Source organism: Atractosteus spatula, chromosome 11 (genome assembly GCF_055471065.1).
Source record: "Atractosteus spatula isolate fAtrSpa1 chromosome 11, fAtrSpa1.hap1, whole genome shotgun sequence".
Taxonomy (NCBI): Eukaryota; Metazoa; Chordata; class Actinopteri; order Semionotiformes; family Lepisosteidae; genus Atractosteus; species Atractosteus spatula.
In genome coordinates, this window is record NC_142716.1 from 35433304 (window position 1) to 35460872 (window position 27569).

At 39.4% G+C, this 27569-nt stretch overlaps 2 protein-coding genes across 2 annotated transcripts in view; both read right to left on the minus strand.

Moving 5' to 3' along the window:
* pkd1b (polycystic kidney disease 1b) overlaps positions 1-19545 on the minus strand; it is a 62976-nt gene extending 43431 nt beyond the window's left edge. The window contains exons 1-9 of the mRNA XM_088927833.1: positions 18968-19545; positions 12174-12245; positions 10550-10719; positions 9664-9947; positions 8534-8909; positions 3968-4148; positions 2495-2703; positions 1883-2001; positions 192-339 (exon numbers count right to left, since the gene is read on the minus strand). Coding sequence (XP_088783959.1) covers positions 192-339; positions 1883-2001; positions 2495-2703; positions 3968-4148; positions 8534-8909; positions 9664-9947; positions 10550-10719; positions 12174-12245; positions 18968-19545 — 2137 coding nt within the window. The remainder of the gene's footprint in view (positions 1-191; positions 340-1882; positions 2002-2494; positions 2704-3967; positions 4149-8533; positions 8910-9663; positions 9948-10549; positions 10720-12173; positions 12246-18967) is intronic.
* Positions 19546-22191: 2646 nt separating this feature from the next.
* On the minus strand, positions 22192-27078 carry atp5pd (ATP synthase peripheral stalk subunit d). Its single transcript, XM_088927846.1, has 6 exons — positions 26995-27078; positions 25173-25303; positions 24687-24783; positions 24252-24323; positions 22858-22920; positions 22192-22398 (listed from the first exon to the last, which is right to left on the minus strand). The coding sequence occupies exons 2-6, from the start codon at positions 25292-25294 to the stop codon at positions 22267-22269; spliced, it is 486 nt and encodes a 161-aa protein (XP_088783972.1). The 5' UTR covers positions 25295-25303; positions 26995-27078; the 3' UTR covers positions 22192-22266.
* Between the last annotated feature and the right edge of the window lie 491 nt (positions 27079-27569).

The following is a 27569-nucleotide window of genomic DNA, read 5'->3' on the forward strand; positions in this document are numbered from 1 at the left end:
ATTAAAATGTAATGAAACTAAAGTAAAGAAACTGGATATTACTTAAATTGCTCAAGAACCATGAAGTCATTAATCAACAAGAAGAGGAGCTAGCACATACTGTAGTCATGGATATGTACAGTAATTCAGTCATTAGAAAGAGCCTGACTAGTCGTGAGTTCCAGTTTGAAAGAAGAGGTGCTGTTTTTTACCTGGTGGGACGAGGTGCTGGCTGGGGCTGCAGTAAGGGCGAAGGACCTGGACTCTCGCTCGAGTCTGGTTTTTAATAGGCTGGATCACAAACTCTACTGACACCACCCGCCCAGCATGGCTGAACCACAGGCCTGGAAACAGCATCACCTAAAACAGAGGGAGTAACGAGGGCAAACAGAGAGAGCAACATGTAGAGGCAATTATACACTGAACCCTTATTCTCTGATATATTCCTTGATATGAACAGCAGATTCAATGTATCAGGTAAAATCCATAGCACTGCATGATCTGGTGAGTAAGGTATAGGATTCTGATCTGGCACTGACGTGCTTACAATACATTGCACAAAGTGCAATGAGTCCAAGAAGCTGTAGCAAGGCAGTGATGGGGTTGGGAGGGACACAATGTGATGAATCCCAGACAAGGTATTCTTAATATTCATTGGGGGTGAGAACACATGACAGTTAACTGAGAGAAACTCATGAAAAACTATTGTAAAGTAATTTTGTTTTTCATTTGCATTTCTGAAGAAAAATGAAATTGGAACCCTTTAAAACCAGGAAATCATAATACTGGTTTTAAAACAACAACACATTTTAATAATATACAAACGAAAAATGGAAAAGTCATTATTGAATAAGGTGGCAGTCTGGTGGCACAATAATATTGCTGCTACACAGCTCTTGGGCCAGGCGTTCAATTCCTGCTTTCCATGTGTTCTCCCCATTTTCATGTGGGTTTCTCCAGGTCTCCCACAGCCCAGAGAGATGCTGGTAGCTTAATTAGCCCTGTTGTGAGAGTGCGGTTTTATGATTGTGCGGGCCCTGTAATGGTGTCCAAACCAAGGTGTATTCTGCCTTACACCTCCTGCTTGTCAGGATAGGCTTCAGCTCCCCCCACATCCCTGCACAAAGTGGTTAGAAAATGGATGGATGATAGTATAAGTATTCAAAACGTTTGCTTGTGGCAAATCTAAATTAGTTAAGTGTGGAGCGGTGGCACTGTGGCTAAGGATCTCGCCTGTGGCTGGAAGGTTGCTGGTTCAAATCGGTTCAAATCCCATGCCCAGCAGGGGAATCCAACTCTGTTGGGCCCCTGAGCAAGGCCCTTAGCCCACCTGCTCCAGGGGTGCTGTATAAATAGCTGACCCTGTGCTCTGACCCCAAGCTTCTCTCCCTGTCTGTGTGTCTCATGGAGAGCAAGCTGGGGTATGTGAAAAGAAAAATTCCTAATGCAAGAAACTGTATACAGTTAATAAAGTGATCTTTAGGTAAACAAAAGTGCCTTAACAAATCACACAATTGAGTGGTTTCTATCTAGCTGCAGTAATTGTTCTCATTATTTCACAGTACATACACCTTCCTCTGTATGGCCCCTCAGTTTAAAAGTTGAAGGAGCTTTTAAAACAGCTCAGAGGTAAAGTTGTACAAGGACACATCATATTATGACACCATAACACCTGTCAATAGATGTGTTTTTATTTAGGAAACTAAATGGGTTCAAAATTAACATAACTTGGTAAAAAATAAACAACCTGAAAACTTCAAACGCAGAAGTCTAATTCTTCTATCACATGGGGTTTGCAGAAGATTAAAGTCTTGCTTTACTTCTCACCTGAAGTGCACTTATGTAAAACAAATGACAGGCCATTTGTTTGGTACCTGTTGGTACCTACTGTATGTCAACTTACCTCCACATTGCTCTGTCCCAGACCAGGGGGAGCAGGGCGCACAGACAGATTGTTCACTTTGTAAACACCTGTCATTACTGGGACTCCAGCCAGGAATGTGTCAGGACCAGGCAGGAGAGCTGTAGGGACAACATGTTGGGTCAAAATCAGTATGTTAACGCTGAGGAGAAGGAGATAGGGCCACAGAACAAGTTCTGAAGCCTTTTAACACTTTTACTGCTGGGGTTTTGTGCATGGTGATTTAGGATTTTCCAAGAACTAATTATTGTGATAACATAGATAGTCGGTTTCATAAGATCTTAATTCATTCTATTACTGTACCAAAAAATGTATGTCTTCAATGAACTCTTACTAACTGTTGGAATAAAATTCAGACTATAAAAACTGCATTATAATTTCTATTTTAATTCAATAGGAACAGGAAAACATTCTTCACAAGATTCAGGCTTTCATTAATAATTTGGGTATTGATAAGTAACTTACTGATTCACAGATCTTGGGGCAACAGTCTCAACAACAAGGCAGTGTACTTGATTGCAGGTGCTCATGGTTTTTGTATAAAGTACAGTTTCCACATACATTCATAAACCAAAGACAATGACTCAGTCTTACCTGACGTGTGTTTCTCACAGATGAATGGGATTTTTGTACCACAGTCAGTGCTTTTCCAAAGCCCCATTAAGCTCATCATCATCTGGACACAGCCTTTCTGGTTTTTATTAGCATTTCCCCAGTTATGGAACACATCTGCTGGAGCCCCATCAACCCAGACTGGCTTGACAGAGGTCCCATCTCTGAGCCCAATCCAGACATTGTCAGTCCTATACAAACACACAAGCAGCACATTGTATAGCAGAAACACACCACAGGACATTTCTACAGATAGGGTACTCAACACGTAGAGAAGAATGGGCATTATTAAAAAAATTACACCCTCAGGGGATATACAGGACATGTTTAACATGACACAAATCAAATAAAGCTTCTATTTTGAACACACATTTTATTCAAACATGCTTATGTAAGCTAATAGAGAAATTATGTATCAAAAGCTAAGCCATCCGCAAGGACGCAGCACACAGTAAAGCTGTGTAAGCTGCTCTTATTTGAACAATTTTGTAAAATGATGGAAAATCACATTAAATAGTAATATACACGTACCTTTGATCTAAAATGAGAAAACAAGAAGTGATATCCTGGAAGCCAGTATAATCTTTTTCTAACCACTATATCCATTACAGGGGAGCCAGAGACTGTCCTAGCAAGCAACAGGTATAAGGCAGTGTACTGTATATCCTGGACAGGATGCCAGTCCATCAAAGGGCAAACAGACACAAACAAGCACACACCCACACCGGGGCCAATTTTACTGAAGCCCTTTAACCTACCAGCCTGTCTGGACTGAGGAAGGAAACTAGAGCACCCAAAGGAAACCTACTGTACATGAACTTGGGGAGAACTTTCAAACTCTAGACAGATAGCACCCCAGGTCCAATACTGTGAGGCAGCAATGCTATCCACTGTGCCACCATGCTGCCCTGTATCCAGTACAAACCCTAACACAAACAAAAGATCCTGACAAAGAACCAATGATCAGGACCTGCACCAGACCAGAACTTGTGAGTTTATCTTAGATGTGAACTCTTGTCCACTGGTTCTCAGATGAGCCTCTAAACGTAGTTCTAGAAGAAACTAAACATAAGCAACTCCTTAACAAATAAGAAAAACAGTGAATATAAATATAAGAGGAAGGTTACTACTAAGTGGAGGCCATTCCTCAGATCAAACTTGTTTGGATGTGAGCAGCTACAGTAATTGATCTCATCTACCCAGGGGACTGGCTCAACAACATGACTGAGTAGCTTGTTACAGATTTCCACATTCCTTTGTGCAAAGGAGTGCCTCCTGTTTTCAGTTTTAAATGCAGTTTTAATGGGTTTACAGAAAACCAAATGGCTTTATGAGAATATCATTTTTTCACTTCAATTTATGGCTACAACTGTGGTCCAACTCCTTCGCCTGTACCTTTGTGAGAGTGAGCAGCCTCATACTGGTGAAAGCAGTGATTGAGAGCTGGATACTCACAAGGGGAAGGTTTGCTGAAGGAAGCTCTGGATGTCAGCACTGCTAACTATAGCCAGGTCTCCCCCTGTCGTCTGCTGGCAGGTCCGTCTTGCATCCTGCCAGGACTCCTGTGTCTGGACAAGCCAGTAGCAGTGCATATTGATCAAGTGGATCCGACTGCCTCTAGGGCAGATGGAATGAACTGAGAAAGAAAAACATACAGTAATTGATGATTAATGTTCACTATCAATTAATAGTGCCAGTAATAGTTTTCACCTTGACAATATTTCCCCCAATCATCCATAAGAGACATAAATAATGTAATAATAATGCATTGTCCCCATGACCCTCTATTGGATAAAGTGGTTAGAAAATGGAATGATGGAATAATGTATTGTTGGAGACTAATTTTCTTATTTACACTAGCATATTTCCCTGATTCATAAAAGCATGACACTACTAATTTTCTGTGTTCCGTAAGTATAGTTATGAGTTAGTTAGTACTTAGAAACAAGTACAAACTTATTCAAAAAGTTATATGACATTTATTTATCATCTGTTGTATTGATTTGATCATGCATACATTTTTTTCTTGTAGCAACCTATAAAACTAAGTATATTTTATTTTAAGGATCATAAGCACTGTTAGAGTGACAATCATGGGCAAACACCTTGAAGAGGGTTTAAACTAGACAAAAGTGCTAAATTTAAACTAGACAAAAGTACTAAGAATTACTGTAAAGAAGAGCAGTCAGATTCTTTATGCAACTAAAGTCAATGTCTTAAACTGTCAGGCTAAAGGAACAGGACCTTTTTAGTCTTAAACAGAAAAGACTACAAGGGAACCTCATACAAGTATTCAAAATCCTCTAAGGCACTGACAACCTCATCCCAGTGAACTTCTTCAGAATCAACAGAGAAACACGAACCAGCACACACTGGTGAAAACTAGATGGAAGTGACTTTAAAAACTGAGATCATGAGGACTTTATTGAAACAAAGGGTCATGGAAGTCTGGAACAAGACTACCCAACTATGTTGTTGAAATAGATACCCTGACTACTTTCAAGAACTGGCTAAATTAAGTCATTGGATTCTTTAGTTAGTAGCAAATGGACAGATGGGCTAAATGCTTTCCTCTCATTTGTAACCTATCTTATGTTCAAATTATGTTCTTTTAATTTCTGTAAATTATCTAATAGCCAGGATTTTAAGGAAGATCACGTAAATTAAAAAGGTGAAAAAACTGTTTTGGTATTGAAAGAGGTTGCCCGGCAACCGTTAAGACCAAGCACATAAATTTGTTCTAACAAAGTCAGTGTCTTATCACTATGGTAAATGGAAACACTTTTCAATGGCCACTGTAAAATAATTGCAAAAAAATAGGTGCCTATAAAACCCATCAGAGACATCAGCCATGGTAAGTCAATAGTGCAAAAACAGTTATTCATGATCAAATGCATTTCAACGGTGATGCTTGCTGATTATAGCTAAAGTACAGTCAGCATGTATCTGTTTCACATGTACACCATTTGTTGACACTGGATTTTAACCCCAATTTAGCTAAACTTCACTGTAGTAGAATATAAATTGTACCCAGTGACCTCTTCTGAAAGTTATCTTCAGATAATTTGTGTTTTAACAATATACAAAGATTTGTTTGTAAACGTGTAACCAGTGCTCCACAAATTTGTAATGTGATTTTCGAGTCCTTGTACTCCCGAAATCTGTATCCTTCATTTAAATCATTACATTCTTCTGTTAATGACTGCTTTATATACAGTAAACAAGTCAGGTTAATTTGGGAGACAGAAGCAGAAGTAATTCTCAACCGGTATAATGCATTACTGTTGTCTCATTGAGAAAACTGCTTCAGGTTTTGTCCAGCAAACAGAGCTGCTTTGGAAAGAAGCTTGAGCAGTGAGTGCTGAGTCAGACTGAAAGGCATGGGGAGACGGCCGAGAAGAGGTGGATCTGTACTTGGAGCAGAAAAACTCCAGTCTGAGGAAGGGAGGGAAAGCTGTACAGGACTTACAGTAGGTCACATTTAACAGACAACAGACTATGGTCTGGTCTGGTAAATTCTGACTTTGAAAGCAAAACAAACCATTTATCAACATAATCTCAAGTTTCCTAGACAACTGTGTGCAAAGGAGCATGCACAATAAAAACAGAAAAATAAGAAAAGCATGAAACATCCTATGACGCAATTGAATTTAAGCATATTTTAAGATAGATTGTCAAAAAATGGATTCTGAGCTGGACAAGATTACATGAATGTGGGAGACTGACGGTAGGTAAGATTTCTTTATATACAGATAGACTTAATGGACACACTTCCCAGCTCATTGTCTAAGGGTTTGTCTCTCCTAATCAGGCTAATTGAGAAAACTGGGTCAAACGGCTTCCATACACATAGACAATTCAAACGATGCCCTAAGCTTCAAATCCACTAGATCAATAGTTAAAGCTGTCCATTAAAATCACTGACTTTTTCAGCTTTATTCAAATATATTGGAAAGTTAGTGTATATTGCAACGAAGAAAGTTTAATTATCAAAACACGGATGGAAAGTTTTTCTAGTCCTAATATTATAAAAACTGATGTTGTAGTTACCTCCACCACCACTGGTATCCACCTCCATAATCAGAATCCAGAAAAAGCCAAGATAACTTGTCATGGTCATTTTTTCAAGACAATACAATTGTTGTTACACCCCTCCCCCCAAAACGAAATCACAGAAAAAGTAAATTTAACAAAAATTCTAGCACAAAATGCAACTGTTCAAATTTTACATTGCACATTTCATTCCCTGTGTATAAGCCACCATTGAATCTTGGTTGCCAGTTTAAGGATTTGAGAGTCCAATCTGTGAATTGTTTTAAGACATTCTTCAAGCTCATGACCCATCAGACATCCTGAAAAACAAACCGAATGCATATTCCTCTCCAGTTCCATTTTGTCCTGTATGATCCATGAGGCCACATTAGTTTTCTTTGACTGTAGATTTTAACCCACTGGCTTTTGTCAGGTAAATCTGTTGTTCAAGTTAATTCATACATGGTTTTATGAAATACAGTTCTAAAAGTTTTGTTTCTTTCTGAGTGTGTCTTAAGGTTGGATAGCGATATAATTTCTCATTGAGTTTTTGCTGAATATAAATGGTAAGCTGTCCTTCAGCATCTCTTCACTGCCGCAAATACAGCTTCTCCTGAAATTAACCTTCCTTTTGTCTCTTCTTGTCTTACTTTCTTCATCCTTCCCCTTATTCTTCTGTGAAGCATCGGTCGCTGTTCTTTTCCCTGTTCTGCTCTGTCCTTTTTCTCAGCTCCCAGCCTCTATTCTCTCTCTATTTTGCTTCCCTCTCTCCTTCTGTGACCCATCAGCTCCAGGGAGTCTAGCCTTTGGAACCCATTTCTCCCTAAGACCCTGGGGATTTTTTCTGTTTGTTTCACAGTAGCAGTGGCAGTCTCCTTTTGTTCTTCCATTTCCTTGCTGTAAATCCCTCACTGAAAAGGCAGTTAAAGGCTTGTCCAGGTTCATGTTTTAAACCACCACCACTTTTTTTCAGAAGAAAAAAACAAAAACCTTTGTGTGCCAGCGTCAGAGAGCACAGCTTTTCTTGTGCAAATTTTATAACTTAGGCAACCCAGTTCAATAGGAAGGGTATGTGTACAGGGCCTTTCGGATGCATAAAAGGTTCTGCAAAGATTTGGAATGCCAAAGGTTCACAGCAATTCATCCAATAATTCATGGGCATTTTGTCATTTTATATCCAACTTAGGAACCAAATCCAACTCCCCAGTCTTTGTGCAATCCAATATTAAAATAGATATGGTATGATGCTATAAGAGTCATTTTATTCATGGTAACTTCCCTCCAGAGGAATATGTTAAAGTCACCAGTTATTTCCCTCAGCTGAAGTCAAATAAAAGATTGCTTGATAGGGCTGGCCTTCACTGACTCAGTTTCGCAATATGTCAAATTGACTCCTTTGTTAAAAACTCCTTTGGTTATTTAGTTAACAGACAAATCTTAATAGCATGTTGTAAAAAGACCAGATTAAGAAAGAAAATACAGAAAAAGGTTTTATGCACACCAAATATTTTATTAAGCGTGAGTTAAACTTTTTTCCTTTTTTCTTTGAATGGCAAAATTAGTATACTATGCTCTGAGCTTGTCAGAGATGTAAATAGCATGCACCAACCCTCGAAAATGGAGCAAAGTCAAATAGAGCTACAATACTAGTTCCATAAATGACATAGTTCTTGTTTAAAACTTCACTGGCTGGAAAGCACCTGACCTAAGGCAGTTAGTTACTTGAACACAACTAATCAATAACTTCCCATGATCACCCCACCCAGTCCTGGTGGAGTGCAGCTAGCAGTACATTGCTTCTTTAAAGCCCCCAGTTACAGTGGATGTCAGACACAGCTCAGACACTGCCCTGTCTTTCATGCTTTGATAAAATGTACCACCCAGAAACCAGACTTTGTAAAACAAATACAACTCCTAATTTTGTAGGTCTAGGTCAAATGTAGTATCTCTTCGTTTTTTAATTGCAAATAAATGGTCTTGGGATCTTACCAGTAGTTTCCTTGCCTCTTGTGTCTTTCACACTCCACATGGCAGACAGATCAGTGCCCCTGTCAATGTGGACCAAGAAATTCAAGGTGTTCAATGTTTCCGCCTGGAGTGGGTACTCCAGCTGTACCTGCCCCAGGGGCATCACCACTTTGACAAAGACACTGAGGGAGAGTTGATAGCCCCCCATCATTGCATGGACATCAACTTTGTAAGTGCCAGGGAGGGCATATTTATAGAGCACTCGCGTATTTGTTGTGTTGTAAGGTCGTGAGCCATCTCCAAATTCCCATTGGAAGACAGGAAGGGCAGCACTGACACTCAGCTCCACTGGTTGGTACACACTATGCCAGGGTGCAGTTACTATCTCCAGGCTCACCTGCAGAAACACAGAAACTTCAAAGATATAGAGGATGTACATAAAGATATTTTAAATAACGTACTCTACTGTGCTTGTGTTATTGCTTTGGGAGACTACACAAGAGGATTTAAATACAGGAATTAGAATCAAGACAACCTGTTGACAAATTAAGACATTTGCATAAAACATGCAAAGAACAGTAACAGAATCAGTTTTACACTGAGACCTTCTAGCCTGATCTCAGAAACTCATCAGGGTTGGGCCTGGTCAGTACTGGGATAAAAGACCTCTAATGAAAACCAGGTTACTGCTGTAAGTGGTGTTTGTGGACCAGTAAGTGTCGCTCTTCACCAGAATTTCCAAACCTATATGTGTGTATGGTGACCAGTGTTGCCTTTGGTAGGAGGTGCCATCCTTCAGATGAGCCTGTAAACAGATTCTTTACTCACTTAAATCAGTAAATGTATGCAATCTGGCCTAGTTAATGTCCCCCTAATTCAAATGTCAATGCACATAATGCCTCAGAAGTATGTGCTTAGAAATAGAGAGGGTGCAACCTGGAATCCTGAGATTCTCCATAGTACAAAGTTACAGACTTTCTGCTTAAACAATTGATGCAACACATAGTGATGTTTATTTACATTGACATCATTTCAACAGGCCGTTAAAGTGACAGACATTTTAGATGTGTTGAATCTTCTAAAAAAATGTCCAGAAGTAAAACGAACAAAAAGTCATCTTGAAAAACCTGGCTATAGCCATTCCAACTCACCAGGACAGGGAAGGCTGTGTGGATGATGGTGCGGCCGCAGACCACGGTCTGCACGATGTTGGAGCACACACCACTGCAGGCCTGGGCCTGCACAGAGGCCGGAGGAGCCAGGGTGCCGCACAGGCAGTGATGGGCAGGGTCTAGAGCATAGTGCGAGTAGCCATGGTGACGGCACAGGGCCTCACAGGATTTCTTAACGCGCACCTGGGGCTCGCAGCGTAAGTAGAGAAGAACAGCATCTGACAGGGAGTGGGGGTTCGGCACACAGGAGACAAAGCTGTCAGCTGGAAGGGATAAGAGACACATTGCACCACAATAAAAATAAGACCAATTTCAAAACCTGTTGGCTTTTTTTTTGGTTTAGTAATATGGTTAAGGTGGTTGTTTATGAACATTATCATGTCTCTCATTACATTAACTTCTCCCATAATTTGTCTTGTAAATAATAAGATTGTGCTGTTTTTTTTTTAACGCAGGCATGAATTAGCAGCAGTTTTCTTCAATTTTTCATTCTACTCAGCTCCAAACTACATAATTGGCCCAGCTGGATGCATTTAAGAAATTTCCTGGGATCCGTAGGTGTTGTAGATAATGAGGAGACCTACTGTAAAAGCCCTCCTGCACTGTGGTGTGCCTGGACTGGAGTTGTGCACTTTGTCATTCAGGTGAGATGAAATAATTACTGCAGGAAGTATGGCTTTCCCGCACCACTCGGAAATGTGATCTTTAACCACTCTTCATTGAATGATGGACCTGTTTGCTAATCCAGACCACATTCTTTACTAATTGTGGCTCATCGGAAGCCTGCACATTTCCATTCCTGCACCTCAGCACAGTGGATAGCAGGACACGACATGGTGAATATTGCCAATGGAGAAACACTGACCACAGGGGGCAACTGCAGAGTCCAGCATATTGACTAGCACATCAAACGCACTGGAGGGCTGGCTACACCTGACATCTTCACTGTCCAGCACTGTCAGGGAGCCCTGAGCTAGCCAATCTTTGAGCCAGGCCACAGAGCAGTCATACTTGTAGCTGTTGAATCCAAACTTTCTGCATGATGATAACACATAAAGATTGATTATGTATTGACAAATACATATTAACATTTTGTGGTCAAACAATTATTATGATCTTAATATAAAATGCAGAATTATTCCCTACTATATGAAATGTTTTTAGAAACATCGGGACATCTAAAGTGCTGGTTGGTAGATATAATTACTGGACTTACACAATCCAGGATCTCCCCATAGAAAACTGCAGAAACTCTAATGATTATATTACACTAAGTCTGTAAATTGATTACAGATTTAATCACATTTCAAACTTAAACTCTTTGCCTCTTGCCTCTCAACTATGCAGTGGGAATAATCCTTGGTACCCTAAAATTATACAACGCTTTGGGAGGACCAGATTTAGAAGATTGCATGCTGTTTAGCTGCCATTTTAAGGACTTAGCCGCACTGGAATTGGTTCATAGAAATTGGTTACATCTTATCCTTAAAGGACTGACTATTGTCAGAGTGAATGAGCTGCTACTCTTTAAAGAAAGGAAGAGGTAGCTTTTGGGAGTCAGTCGATGGATGTCTGCTATCTGAAGGCCAGAGGACCAAACCTCTGTGTGCTGTCTGCAGAAGGGAGGAGCACTGCCCAAGGATCAAGGAACTTTGAGTTTTTTAACATTTTGTAAAAAGTGAAAAGTCTCACAGAGAGAGACTGTTTTGAGGAAAGTCAAGGAAAGATTTTGTTGTTTGTTTGGAAGCCAGTAAACAGGGTAGCATCTTGGCCATGATATTGCAGATATTAAATTTGTGAAAACGTTCAAGAACAGTAAGATCTTAGACTTTTGTTTTGGTTGTGGTGTTTTAAGTGCCCTGCACTGGAAAAATAAATTACACTAGGGTGTTTAAACAGCTGTGTGTTTTAGTCTTTGTTTGTCTGGACCCCCCTATTTTAAAGATTCCTTTTCTGACAGCCAGGGGTATACTATAATAGTACAGCCATACTATACACACTATGTAAAAAGGTTAAAAGGACATTAATTTAAAAAAAAATATTTCTCCACTCTGTGGGGACTTCACACAATAATTCAAAATCTTTTAACAAAACCCAAAGACATGAGAACACTATGAGATAGTGAATTTAAGGCTGAAAACAGGCGATGCACATTTATGCTAAGCATTGTAGAGGTTGCTGAAGCAGAAGCACAAGGAGTCTGGATTCAATAATAAATTAAAAGCAATGCATTATCGGCAATAACTACATGTCAGTTTTACTGAAGGGTTTGCAGGGCAGTAGCTTATAATTTGCTGATATTTTAAAAATTTGCTTATCATTAATTGCACAAAATAATCAAATCACTGTACTATAAACCTGCACTTCTGCTTAAGTTCACTTAACATAAATTCACTGGTGGAGTTAAATCTGTTACTAAATGACCTTTTGTAGCAACAAAAATTGGAGAATCTCCTTACTTTTGTAGCCTACAGAAATCGGCTACTTACATTTTTTTGAGGTCCTTAAAGTCAGCAAAAGCGTCTGGTCTCAGATGTGTTATTCTATTCCTAGACAGATCTCTACAATAAAACATAGAAGGCGCAAAATACAGATCAATAACAGCAGTTAAGTAATAATTTACACCTTGTCAATTAAAATTACAGGTAAACCTGTTGATCTGTGTCTATTCAGGAAAAGTGTTAACAATTCTTGATATCTTGATTTTATGCTGACCAGCTTTTTTTCTTGTTTATTTTAGGGTAAGGAAATACCTCAAGCATTAGGTAAAATGTGAGGCTTGTGAGAAATGTCAGATGAGCTCTTTTTATTTTCCAGACAGAGCTCTGATGATAGTTATAAATCAGAATCAAACTTGGATGAGACAAACATTTTTTTTAACAAAACACAACTATACAACACACATTATACAATAACACATATGTGCAAGCCTATGCATTTTAGATGCCTATATTCTTAAGACCAATACAGAATTACCTGTAATCTGTAAACACTATGAAACACCTAAAGAGGCCAAAAGGAAAAATAATAATAAACTTTAATTTTACATAGCACCTTTAAAGGTGGCTTCTCAAATTGCTTTACAGAACAACAACATATAAAATACACAGCAAAAAATGCATAATACAGTATATACAAAATGAAAATACACAATGAGAGGAGATAGTAGATTGGGTTATGATTGGAGCTAAGGGGTATATAACAGAACCAGGTAAGTAAAAGGCCTTTAAAAACTAGAAGGTTTTGAGTCTAGACTTAAAGAGGTGAATCTCTGATATCTTTAGGGATAGAGTACCAGAGCTTTGGGGCATAACAGAAGAAAGCTCTGTCACCCATAGGGTGTAGACAGGCTTGGGGTACAGTAGGAGACCAGAATTAGAAGAACAAAAGTTGCAAGGTGGGAAGTAGGACAATAGTAGGTCAGACAGGTAATGAGGTACCAAGCCATGCAGAGCCTTACTGGTGTAGGTGAGCATGAGGATTTTGAAGTCGACACGAAACCTGAAAGGAAGCCAGTGCAAGGATTCCAGGATAAAACTAGTGTGATCACTTGCATTGGACCTGCTCAGGATTCTGTCTGCCAAATTCTGGACATACTAAAGTTTGTTCAATGTGGATTTAGAAACCCCAGCAAGTAGAGTGTTACAGTGTTGACCAATGTTACAGAGGACCAATGAGTGGACTAGTTTTTCAGCAGCAGTTAGTGACAAAATAGGATGTAGCCTGTTAATATTTCTGAGGTAAAAGAATTATGTTTTGATGATATTTTGCATATGTGGGTCAAACATGAAGCCTGAATCAAATATCACCCAAAGTTTTCCCATTTTGACTGAAGCTAAAATACTTTATCATCCAGAGATAGTGTTACTGCATTGGCTTTACAAAGTTGAATTGGGGTGCTGATAAGCATGACTTCAGTTTTGTCAGTGTTAGATTTCATATGGATGAAGATTTGAGTATCATCAGCATAGAAATGATTCTTTAGGCCAAGCAACCTTAAAAGTTGAACAAGTGGGAACATATAAATGCTAAAAAGTGAGGGGCCCAGTATCGAGCCTTGAGGAACACCAGACTTAATAAGTCCAGTTTCAGAGCTTAATCTGCCAAGAGAGACAAAGTGACAATGATCAGTGAGGTAAGACTTGAACCATTTAAGAGCAGTGTCAGAAACACTAAACACAGTCTCAAGAGGATAAAGTAAGACATCATGGTTAACAGTGTTGAAAGCATCTATGATGAACCATACTGGAGGGGTTTGCAGAAGTTCTACAGTATGCAGGAGGTGATTTTACTGAATTGTAACAGCACGTTCTAAATTGTTTTGCAAGGAACAGTAAGTTGGAAATGGGGAAAATGGAAAATTGTTTAGATTATCCAGAGCCATTTTTTGGCAAAGGGGTAATAGCAGCAGTTCTGAAGGTCACTGGCACAACACCAGTGCTGAAGGATTGATTTATTATATTGAGGACAATGGGGCAGAGAGTAATTAATTAATTCATTACAGTTATATATCACTTTTCTGGACACTCCACTCAAAGCACTTTACAGTGTGAAGTAAAGTTGTGATGTGAAATAAAGTAAAAGTAAAGTAAATGTTGAGTTGATTAAGCACGTTAATCCTGAAAATCAAAAATCAAAACTGTATGATATACTGAAGTCTCTGAAGAGACTGTTACACCATAAAAGAATAAAAAGAATCTACCATAAAAAGAATCCCCACTAGACAATAGTTTAGGTGCAGATGTGAGAAACTACTTCACTAGCTGAATTAAGGAGAAATCTTAAGGAAACCAGATCCTTAACCAAGATACTGAGATTAACAGACCTACTCTTACAGACAGTTCCATGAGATCTTTAATAACCAAGATGTCAGATCAATGCTTTAATGAAGAATGGCAACTCCTACAGTACAGTGCCCCCAATGACCATACTAGAGCTTTGATTAAGTTCATTCTCATCCAAAGTGAAGAGCGCTACCTAGTTGTCCATCATCACCACTTATAGCAGCTACCTGGTTTTCCTTAGATGCCTCCAGATCGAGCCTCGTTGAGCACTATAAAACATCTATCTTCCACTGGGAAAAAGACTGACATCATCTAAAAAGGAAGCAAAATGTTTTTACCACCTTCCTTTTGCAAGATATAACAGGTGGAGACTCGTGGCAGTGTCACAATATCAAATTTTATATTAGTATTTTAATAAAGAAAGCGATTAAGCCAGAAGTTGACATGCTGTAAATGTTTTGTATGTTGGAAGCATTTATTCCCAAAAACTTATACTCTGCAGAATATCTTTTCTCTCTGGTCTGAACAGACAGCATAGTAGAGATCAGAGTAGTAGGAGTCAAAGGATGTCAGACATACTCCACATTCCAAAGCAAAGATTTAACAGGGGTGACCTAAGACTCCCACCTTGCCCATCTGTGTGGGAATCTAGGCAGCATAAACAGTGCAGAAACTAAATTAATGCTGATGCTTTTGAAGGCTGTTTGATTGCTAACTTCGCTGAGATACAGCACACTGTATGGTTTCACTGAACCCCCTCCCAGCCTTGGATTTACTTCCCTTCACCCACATACCAAGTCGCTTACACTTTTATCTTCTATTTAATTTAACAAGTCATTCTCTAAATGTTTCAGAGAAATGCTTGTTTCAAATTGGAAAATCATTTAAAAACGCAATGAAATTCTAGGCCGTGTGGGAACGTGATAATAATGTGGTAGGAGAATTTTATTCCTGCTTTCACTGTAGCGATATGAAAGACCACCTTCATCTCTAGAAGTGCCAGACGAAGAAGTGGGAAGGTAAGGAATTAATAGTAGGTGATTCTTCCATCAGACAAGTAACTCTTCTGTCTGACATGGACAGAGTTTATTACTTATATTGCAATAATGATGCAATATAGAAATCCAAAATAAACTATTGATACTTAAGTTACTGCTATTGAAATTACAAATACAACTTCAAAAATATTCTAAAACACTACACACTGAACAGAATAGATGGTATTATATTATTTAAGGTTAGCCAATTTTATCTGTAAACTATGCTTCTGTAATTGATCCAGAATGGTACAGGCAAATAATTCATTACCAGGGAAGAAATCAATTTATTTTATATAGGTTTTGCTCAGTTGGTGTGTACCTTTATCAAAAGCAATTTACAGCCCTGAAATAAAACTTATGTAGGGGGTCTGTCTTTAAATGTCATTAAAACAAGCGTTTGGGGAGTTTGACCGAAAAATGCCAGGCAGCATTGCCACTATAGACATGGTCTCCACGGCAATGAGGCCTAATTAAACACCCACCCCTCCAGCCTCCATCACTGCACAGCATTCCTCTTTAACTACAGCTGTGGCTGAAAGGGTCTGGAAAGGACTGGCTCACTACTTCACAAAGACAACAAAAAAAGCAATTAGTTGCCAAGGGAGAGTTCAAATGTCCAATGCTAAGCAAAAAAGACATCAAGAGCCATCCTTCTGAAAACCAGTATAAACTAGATGTCACAATGGCTGATGTTGAAGTGGCAAAAACAACACACTCAAACTTTAAATTAAGATTAATAAAAATGTCAAAGCAAAGCCGTTTAACCATCTTTCCTAACTCTTCTAACTCAAGTGACGTTGTGCTGGCTGTGGAACTCTTAAAATTTGATTTATTTCTGTTAATAAAACAGTGTCCTTTTTTCAAATGTTTAGGCACTTAAATTCATATTCAAACTTTAGTGAAAAATAAATTCTTAAAGAAATTTGTAATATTTTAAAATGATATTTGACATCTGTGGGTGGCACGATGGTGCAGTGGTTAGTATTGCTGCCTCGCAGTGCTGTAGCCCTGGGTTCAATTCCTAGGGTGCTGTCTACATGGAGTTTGCATGTTCTCCCTGTATTCATGTGAGTTTCCTTCAGCTGTTTAGGTCTGTTTTTCTCCCACAGTCCAAAGCCATACTGGAAGTTTAATTGGCTTCTGGGAAAATCGGCCTTGATTTGGGTGCATATATGTTTGTATCTGTGTGTGCGCTGCAGTGAACTGGTGTCTCTTCCAGGGTGTATCCTGCCTTGTGCTCAATGCTTCCTGGGATAGACTCTGGGCCAAGCTGACCCTGAATTGTATTAGATGTAATTGAAAGTGATATCTGTGTTTTTCAATGTAAGGACAGTAATCAATTTGCCAGTCTGTTACTACTTTCAAAATCTGTGTTAAATTTTGTATTACATTTCAATCACAAAAGCACCTGTTGTATTGGATGTTAGAGGTTTTTTTGTGTACTTGCTTCTTATTCATTGGCCTTTTCCTACAAATGTACAAAGCACATATCTTGAGCATGCTCTACCAAAATCATACATCTGTTGTAGTATTATATGATACTTCCTTTTTCTCTGTTCTTAATGGACAAAGGTGTCCAGATTTATGATGATGCAAATCTTTGATGGGAGCCTGATAGTCCAGACAACCATATTTGTTGAATTATAACTTGTTGAAATGGGAGAATTCTGCAGGCAAAACACGTACTGGTTTATGTATCAAAAGATGTTTTGTCAAAAAGCCTCATAGTTTTACTGTAATGCAGTAAATGAACCCACAATTATTTACCCTGAAACTTCAACCAATAGAAACATGAATATCAATTATACTCAGACAGGTCTCAGAGATGACAAACATAAAGGGAATATAATGGAATGCCATTATATTATATAGCAATATATATGACAATTCTATTCCACTAAGGAAATTTTATTGAAAGACTGGTAAAAGATCTAGAAATGTAATGAAATGCCTGTGATCACCCCTCAGGGAAATGTTTATTTACATGTTGCTTTTAAGAATTGCAAGTTTGCTTTGGGGCAGCACAGTGGCACATTGGTTTAGAATTGCTGCCTTGCAGTGCTGGGGCCCTGTGTTCATTTCCAGACCTGTAGTGCTATCTATCTCTGCACAGAGTTTGTATGTTCTGTGTTCATGTGGGATTCCTCCTGGATGCCCTGGTTCCAAACACTTACTGGAAAGTTAATTGGCTTATGGGACAATAACCATGGTGTGAGTGTGTATGTCTGTGTTTGTGTCTGTATGCCCTGGGATGGACTGGCATCACATCCAGGGTGTACCCTTCTAGCACCTGTTGCTTGCTGGGGTAGGCTCTGGCTCCCCCCGTGAACCCGAATTAGAAGAAGTAGGTAGAAATTGCATAGATGAAAGGATGTTATAAGAAATTAAACTGGTAAAAAGTAACTGAACTGTGTTAGCTTTTCTCCCTCTCCTACTATTCGTGTTACCCTTATATGCAACATTAACTTTGTTAAGTTAACCTTAACAAAGGCAGTTATTAAGGCACATTAAGGCATTACTGAAGCACTCATGTAGATGAATTCCCTTCAGATGTGGTAGTTAATAACAGTTCAGCAGGTGGCTCCTATCTGTTTTTCTTATCTCCTGCCAAGTGTGGTATGACCCAGTCCTCCACCCTATTCCAAGAAAACACTGATTGCTTCTTCTTTTTTTTTTACTTTGGCTGTTGAAGATGTGTGATAGTTGAGATTCAGTGTATAGAGAAGAGACCTGTTACACACACAAGTCAAAGCCACCACAGGAAGACACCCAACTAACCACATGTAGCTTCGTCAGTAGCCTTCAAGAACAAGCATGCAAAACACACTAACCTTTATGGTGGGAGGGAAAAGTGCTTGGCCACTTTTATCGGTTTTTTACTATAGTTGCACAATTCTGCACTGATGCTTGAAAGAAACAGGAAATTTAGTACACCTGGTTTTCAAGCACAGCTCTATTTTCTGCTTTGAGTATGTTCAGGCTGCAGACGTGACATTGCGTGCACCTGCCTGGAGCTGCAGAGTAAAGCACATCTGTTCAGTATCTCTAAAGAAACAAAGGCTGAAGTCGAGCTAATGTTAAGAAGGCAGCCAAACATACTGTACATGATGGTATCCCGAGACAAAGGTGCAACCTGTAAGAATTACTATATTTTTCATACTGCAATTTTTTTAAAAACAAACTTAGAAGCTGTAAAAAATCCAACTAAAACTAAGATACAGCCCAGTGAGACACTTCATTAGGAACATTTTAGAATTTTACAGACAAAATATCATGCTTTCCTCTTACGATAAAGGGGACTGCTGTGATTTTTTCATACAAACCATGGAGCCGAACCAAGGAGGACTCCTGAGAATCAGCCCTGATGTGTACGGAGTACCAGCATTCCCACGTTTTAGATCATAAGCAGTGTTTGGGCACTTTTCTCCCCGGCCCCCTGGAGAAGCAAGTATCACTTACAGTATCTCTGTGTGTAGGGGGCAGCTCCCTGCCCTAGGGACCTCAGTCAGACCCGCTCCAGAGCAGTTCACAGCCGTGTGGTTACAGACACAATGCTGGGGACAGGGAAGGGCAGGCAGTATCTCTGATGGCCACAGTCTAATACCTGTGGGAGGGGGCTGCCTGTCTTGAGAGTGATCATGTGAGTCCATTTCCAACGAGGGGGCATTTATTTTGAGTCTCTCAGGGGCACCATTTTTGTAGGCACACTTGGCATCACCCAGGATGCTGCGAATTAGTCGGGATCCTTGGTGCTTACTGTGCCACCTCCTCTGGGTCAGGCTGGTCCTGCCAACAAGAAAGTGTCCTTTTAATGACACAGTTCTGTCCTCAGAGCTGCCTGAGTGCTTCCCGTGGTTCCTTAAGTTTCCCCAAGCTTTCCCACTTTTTGTCTCCCAGGGCAGTTCTGGAGGGCTGAGTTTCTCATCCTCTGTTGACTCCACATCCACACTGTCAGGAAACTCTCCTTTGCCATCAGCCTGGCTTTTCATAGAGAACACTGCTGCTGCCAAAAACAGGGTACAGACCAACAGCTTCATCCCAGGACTCTCTGCTTGGAAGAATCCAGTCTATGTTCCTTGGCATATTGGGAAGACATCCTGAGAGGTAGGGAATATGTTGTTAAGCATCATCTCCAGAATGCTGGACCCATCTCCCAGACAACAGCATGACTCACACTAGCAGGAATCTCAGTCCCTGAGCAAGACTTCCCCACTCAAGTGCTTAACGGGCTGGGGGCATTTTCTTACCACTCCTTGCAAGACAGTCATTTATTTTCATGCTTTCTACAGAACATTGGAAATTCGCGGCAGCAGTGGGGTTTTTTTTCCCAAAAAAACAGCCACCCACTCTCTTTTGATATGTTTCAGCAAACTTTCAATGTCCAGGAAAGTCCCATTGCCTCTTCACTTTTCCTGTCCCATTCAAAAGCGTTGCCATGACACCCTGCAAGTAGCCCAGCTCTTTGTGTCACAGAACTGATCGTCCATCACGGCCGCCTGTTACCATAGCCGTCAGTCAAGAGGGCGAAAGCATTTCCAGAGCTGCGCGGACATGCAAACCTAGTGACGCTAAGCATTTTTTAAACGGTTTACTTAAAAAGAGAGACGAGGTTTCAGTATCTCAAAAATCAAATAAAAAATTAATGAATTGCCTGTCTTTTCAAAATTGAAACAATTGAAATCTCACAGTCACAAAAGACGTGTCTTGGCAGTAAAAATCAGTGAGCGCAGTTAACTGTTCCAGGAATGTTAGACGAAAGGAGCTGAAAATCAAGAATAAAAAGTAGCTACATTAAATCTGATGTTGTACTGCTCAGCAAACTTCTACTATGCTCACATTGTTTAAATATTTTTGAACAAAACTAATTCAATGTTCCACCTTGGTAAAGATAAATTGACAACTTCAGCATTTCAGTTGAGTTTACCGACGTCCTCAAGACAAATTATGGAAACCGTCTTACCCCAACCGACGATGAGATGAATCTGGAATCAGCACTAATAAAAAACCATGGATTAGGATCTGAAAAACGACCTATCAAAACACCTAATGGTGTCTGAAATTATTAATATCCCCTACATGCTCCATTTTTTAACGAAATGGCTCGCGTCATATACGAAAGAACTCAAAAACTGATCCTGTTCTTGATCTGCTTCTCAAGAAAATTGTATATTGGAAAATCTCTTCGTTTCCCATTCCTTTACAAAGTTTGCAAAATTGGCATAAACGGGAATATTATTTAAATAAGAAAACATATAAAACATCAGAATTTTAAATTAATGTTATTTTAATACAAATCGTTTAATCACACAACTAGCAGCTCATAAAACTGATCCCTTCTTGTCCATCCGACATTCTCACGTACTAAGAGAACCGGTTGCTACTCTTTCTGATTTATTCAAAGACGCCACTCCAGGCACAGCACTCCCCAATGAAGTTCAATCTACAGAGGGGTTCATTGATTTAGGAAAACAGCGCTACCTTCTGGAAAAACTAAAGAACTTAATTTCATGAGTTCTAGAACATTTAGATTCATAATTTCCCATTGTTTTGTCTTTTATCTATTTAAAAACGTTTCTTTTTTATTATTTTTGCGACCTAAGCTTTAATGGAACACTTGTTTATATATGTCGTTTGTGCCTATTAAAAGAATGAAATATAAATCAAGAAGTATAGAGACCCAGAAATGTAAGTGCCTTCATTCTAGCAGGTAATGTTATGCTGGAGGTTAGAATATTTTCCCGAGGTCTAGTTGTGCACTTAATGTGCTGTTTGGGTTTGTAAAACATTGTCTTATTTCAAATAACTTAGCAAAAATGTCAGTCTAATTTTGGTCCCTCATTTTGGATTCAAATCACTTCTTTTTGTAATGAGTCTGCTCCTGGACTAGCATGATGTCCTCAAAAACAAGCTACCAATCATTTCCATTTGGCCTTTAGAAGTCATTTTTCAGAATACGACATTATATTCTGTTAGATCAAGCCAGATGTTGGATTTTGGTCCTCCATCCCTGTGCATGCACCCCCAAACAGAAACTAATAATAATTGGTGTATATATACAACAGCTTTTTTCTTCTCACATAACATACCATAGCAAATCAGCTACTATTATACTTAACGTGAATAAAAATGATTCAGGAAGTTTTCTCCAAATTAGAGGACTACAAAGCTTCATTTCCTATTCAAACAGATCTTTCCAATAATGACCCCATACTTGAATATAAAAAATAATCAGAAGTCTACAAATATTATAATACATCTATCGAGTACAAGATATTCAAAGAAGTACAGGTGAACACATCAAATGCCAGAACTCATCCACTGTATATTAATGTTGCTTTTCCACAACACAATGAGTGAAAAACTCAGCTTTATTTGTGAGGTTTCCTTTGAAAATCTTTAAGGACTGCTAAGGAGACCCCAGATCCCAGGTTGAAAACACCCTAAAAGTCACTGCAAGGCTTGTAGCACGTCAATAGATGAATGGCACTATGTTGGCTGATCAAAGGAACCAGTCCTCACCACAAGTGAACAGAAATGTAAAGATATGATCAATGTCCCCAAAGCAAGTGCATATATAACAAAAATCAATGGCACTTCTTAGTTCCTAATTAAAATGCAATGGAAAGTTTGATGGTATTTCCACATTAAATCTAGTTCTGTAACAGTGAAAACAAAACTCATTATGACTGTACAATAGCATTTATTTAGAAACTATTACGTCTCGGAATGAGAGAAACTTCCATTTTAAAAGATGCCAACTACAAGTCGGCAATTGGCTTGTGTGGCCAGTAGGGATATTTCTCCTTATCCAGCTTCGTTTCTGGGAAGGTCTCATTTAGGTCTTCGACAGTCATCTGGTCGAAGGGAATCATGTTCTTGAACTTCTCCAGCTGTAATAAGAGATCATGTTAAAGTTGCAGAAGATATACAGGACCTGTCCCTGTTCTAAGTCTTCATCTTTCACAAGGAAGAAAAGTTAACCAATTTCACTCATTTAACTTCCAGCAGTGAAACACTGTGCTGTCAATAAAATGCTAATTAAAACCTTCAAAATGTTTCAGCCTGTTATTTTAAAAACCGTGACATATTAAACTTCTAATGTAACAAATTAAGCTTCGTGTGCCCAGAAATCTACTCATGGCCTATGCTCACAAATACTTTTGGATTTGTACACAGTGCATACACAGTAATCTAAAACTGTATCGAAAAGCATACATTTGAGTTTAGTTTGGACCATTTAAATAACAGGTCACTTGAATAACTAGCTCACATATCTTATCTCCATTTAGGGCTCATCCACCAAAAGAGTCATTCATTCCGCAAACTTGTGAAACCCAGTGTTCACTTACCTCTTTCTCATACTGCTCAACACGAGCTTTGGAGGCTTCAATGTAGAGAGCAGCAATTTTATTCTGAAAAAGAAAAAAATAAAATGCCTTGAAAACAAATATTCCCATCATAGAGCGCTTTAGACAGGAAAAGCAGTAAATGTAATTTACTTTTATTGAACAAGTTTGGATTTGTGAAGATAGCTTATATTTCCAACATAATCTGTAGAAAGGTCGGGGCTGTTAAAGAAAGTGTCACTCAAGTACTGTACAGCTGGGTCCTGACATCTGCGATTTTAGAGTTTCACAAATTCCTTTATTCACATTGTGATCTGGCTGACGGAGTTGTGAAAGAGGAGCAGAGCATGATCAAACGGAGCCAAAGGTTAACCACAACTTTCAAATCACCTGCACAACTAGGAGAGCGAGATAAATCTAGCAAGTGAGTGAGCCTCTCCCTGCCCCCTGCCCAATTATTTTATGTAACGAAGTCAATGCATTGGAGTTATGCAGTACTTTAATTATCATATAAAAGAGGGTTACTTACAGCTTTTTACCATACACTCTATATGCTGTAATTTATTATGCAACATTATAGGGGCGGACTTGGTTATATGCAAATCTTCCAACTTTCTCAACGGAGACCCTACTGTATTTTGAAAGACAGAGGTCTCAATTATATTTAAGGATAGTTCAATGACTCAAAGCAGTTAAGAAGAATTTAAGAAAATCTGAAATTGAACAATTAATATATGAAGGATACACGGCCCCACTTTCTTAACATTGCAGAACATTTTGAAGGCAAAATGAACTTGAAAGATAAAGAATGTATTCTGGAAAATCCAAGGCTGTAGCCACTGCTTAATTTACTAGACTTCACTACACCTGCCATTTCTTTAACTGTACATTACCACAAATACTGAGGGTCACACTGCACCCAAAACACTTTCCATTAACATGTTGAAAACAGAAAATGCCTTGTGACAGAAGAAAGAAAGACTAGCTACATTAAAATCTTGCATGTATGGATCAACTAAAATATAGTCACCAGCCAAATTAAGAGAAAGTTCACCAAATGTACTTAAGAACGATTGTGACAAAACAGTTTTAAAATATCTACAGCCCAAGTTCTTCTAGACACCATTCAACTTCTAGAAATATTGCCTTGAGCTGAGACTGGGATTAGGGCAAACGTATGTGGGAATAAACTGTTTGTTCCATCAGCTCCAGAGGTTCCAAAAGTTTGACCAAGAAGTGCGTAATATCTTGGCTTACAAACACAGGTAATGTCCAAATACCTTTCACCACAGAGCACATGCGCCCAGTGCCTGGTATACAGTGTAGGATGGGTTACTAAGGCAAAAAGTTAATTTCTACAACTATACAGAAAAGTGATGGATTTCTCCATGACTCACAGACTCCTGCTCCTGGGCATCAATCTTGGAGTTCTGAGTATCTACTGGCTCCGGGACCTTGAGGGCAGAAAACTGCAGAAAATAGAGAAATAAAGAGTCTGAATAAACATGCCTTACTTCATCTGTTCTGCAGCTAAAAGCATGTATTGGGAAGAAATAGGAGACATTCCCAGGTGAAAATGTCACTCTTCTTGACACAAAACCAAGGTGAAACAGTCTATAAACATGGTTTTCAATATACAGTGAATGCAAATAAAAAATTGGCACAATATCAAAAATATTAACCAAAATATAAAATTTATGTTAATGAAAATTATCATAACAAATAAAAATGTTTAATTGCCAAATCCTTTGCTACGATCCAAAAAGTAATGTGTCCTGGCTGAAGAATGCTGCTAAGATTCTTTCTTGACTGCACAAGTGTTTCCTCCTCACCTTCTTTTCAAACTCATCCACCATCCCTGCCTTGGCCACTGCTGTCCTGTAGTAATTCCAGTCAATGACTGCAGGCTTCTCGGGCAGAGAGGCTAGCCTAGCACCACAGAGGAAATATTGAAGAAAAGAAAAAGTCAGTTTCCATACTCCCTGCTGCAGAGAGTAGCATAAAAACAAACTCTGCTTGATAACATTGAGAATGCTTGACTAAATCGCAGTATGGACACTCAGTGTTCAGTTTTAAGTGATGTTTTTCTTTTGTCAACAAGAAAAAAACCAACTCAGTGTGTGGCAAATGAAATGGTAAGTGATTTTCTCATCCTCTGTTGCTTCAAACCACATTTCTAATAGTTTAAAATACAGTTCGAAACATAGAAAATCCATGGTTTGGGGGACAAAAATGAAAAATAACTACATGAACACAGAAGATAAATACAGCAGCAAAAAAAAATAGAGCACCAGCACTGTAGTGACTGACTGACTGACCTGGCTGCAATGGCATCACTGCGGGTCTTCAGCGCATTAAACATCGCCTTCTGATTGGGAGGAACCCTCTCAGCAAACGCCATCCAGTCTATGGCCTTTAGTGCAACCCGGCGCCCAGACATCTTTTCAGTCTGAAAAGAAAAAGGACAGATTGTGCCAACAAAAAGTAAGAGAACGACATTTGAACCATTGGTGCCCATTCAGATAATAGCATCACACTGATCTCACCCTGTTGTTTCATAATGGCAGCTAGCGAAATATCTTTGCAGCTTGCTCTACCTAGTACTGATACCTCCTGTTGTCATTACTAAATGCACATCTCTGTAACTTCTGTTTCTGTAGTACGGTCCTTCTTGTATTACTGAGCATCATCAGACCTAACCCACTGGGCTGACTTTATCAATGCCTTTCATGACTTTGAATTCTTACTTGTATCAAGTCCCAGGTAATCTATGCTTGTACATTCTCAATGTTTCATTGTCAGTTTTCATTCATTTTGTTTCAGATGCATTATTCTCAATGAACCTGGAAGATGTTTCTTTAGGCCTATGTTGGCCACATTCTGAAATTTCCCCCTAAAATACCAAGAACTCCTGCATGAGAATCAGTAATCAGACGCACTATAACCCCTCTGGTCCAGTGACTTAGATCTCTGCAGTATTAGGGGGCCCGACCCTACTCTGTACAGCCTGGGGACACAAACAACAGTTGACGGTACCGCATTGCAGATTGGAGACAAAATTGTCTGAGACAAATGTGGTTAAATAAACACCAGACACTAGTCAAAGTAAGGGGTCTGGATGTAGGATAAACCTGCAAGTGAAAAAAGTTCACTCACGATGTACGTTATGACAGCTTTAATCTTCACATTAGGCAACCAAGCAATGGGGGAATAAAAAAAACCACTTAAAGACCGTAAATTTTGTGCTGCAGAAACAACTGAATTCAAGAACTGAAGGCAGAGCAAAAGCACCCCCACAACGCAACAGCAAGTTAAACACAGCAGGTTACATGTAGGAATGTCACTGCCAACAGAGCAAAGGAAACGCACTGCAACATTCATATTTCTGGGCCTCTAAAGCTTTTGAACTGACCCCGTTAGTGCTCCCAAGTGCTCTGCCTGCATAAGAATCGAGCGAGAGCATAAAGTCACTAACTGAACAGTAAGACATCGAACGTTTTTTAAAGGACTAAGGTTTTTCCCAAAGATGAAGAGGCTTCAGACGAATTCACTGGCTACCTCATCGGATTCATGCACCCTACAGGAGTACCCCCTGAGAAAAGCACACCCCCACTCTGACTTCTTCTCAGCCAAGCAGACTTGAGACTTAGTGGGAATACTCAAATTTGAGCCCAAATTTGCACTGATTTCTTCAACGTGGGGGGTGGATTTTAAAGGCAGATGGGTTTTTTTAATCAAGAAATTAATGTTTCAGGTGTTTGCGTCAGTCAGCAGCAATGAATAATGCCCAGTGACAAACACCGTTGACGTGGTGCTGTTATCTCAAGAATGACTTTATCCCATTCCATTGTTTTTCGAAAAACGCAACATCATAGGATTACTTAAAACCGTGACAAGACGGAAGACGAGCAGTAACACCGTGAGTTACAACAAGATTTGCTGAAGGCTGCTCTGTCATTCGCTTCTGCACAAGGTCAGCGCGCTATAATGCGAACTTGAACTACATCTCACCCGCTGAGGACCAAACCGGACTTTAAAAAGCGTACAAATTTCCCGCGTAGCTACACTAATTTAAATAATCTTCGCAAAACGAAACAGTCGGAATTAATCTGGAAAACTGTCTCCACAAACAACACTCACCTTCCCAAGAAACAGCCGCTAGATAATGGCAGACCGGAGACGGATGCTACGTCATTCACCGGTTTCAATAGCGGCGCAGTTCACTGCGAAACTGCACAGACGCTGCGTAGAGAATCGTTCTTTGTGCTTCGTACCGCAGATGTTTTCTGAAAACCAACAGAATGCAAAACTGGTTGCTCCCCATAGTGAGAAGACTCTGTTCATTGAGTGTTGCATTATAACAGCCAGTGCGTTTAGTTAGGTATGGTGCCTTTTAGCGTTCTCTTTCTCTTTTGTGCCACGTTACATCTCCTTTTAAGATCTTCGTACCACCTTTGTGCAAAAAACAGAATGTAAAATACAAGAGGGCAATCTTCATAAAGTGACACTATTTGACTTGGTGGTACTGAATCTACCAGTGCTGGGTTGTGGGTTAACTGGTGGATCTGGGGATTGAACAAAGTGTGGGGGGAGAAGGGAAGGGTCCTAGTACTTTTAAAATCGCCAGATGCCAAACCTGGCTACGGTACCTAGAGTGGTTATTATTGTGATACATTTTCCAAAGATACTGTCAGCAGTAATATATTTACAGGGGA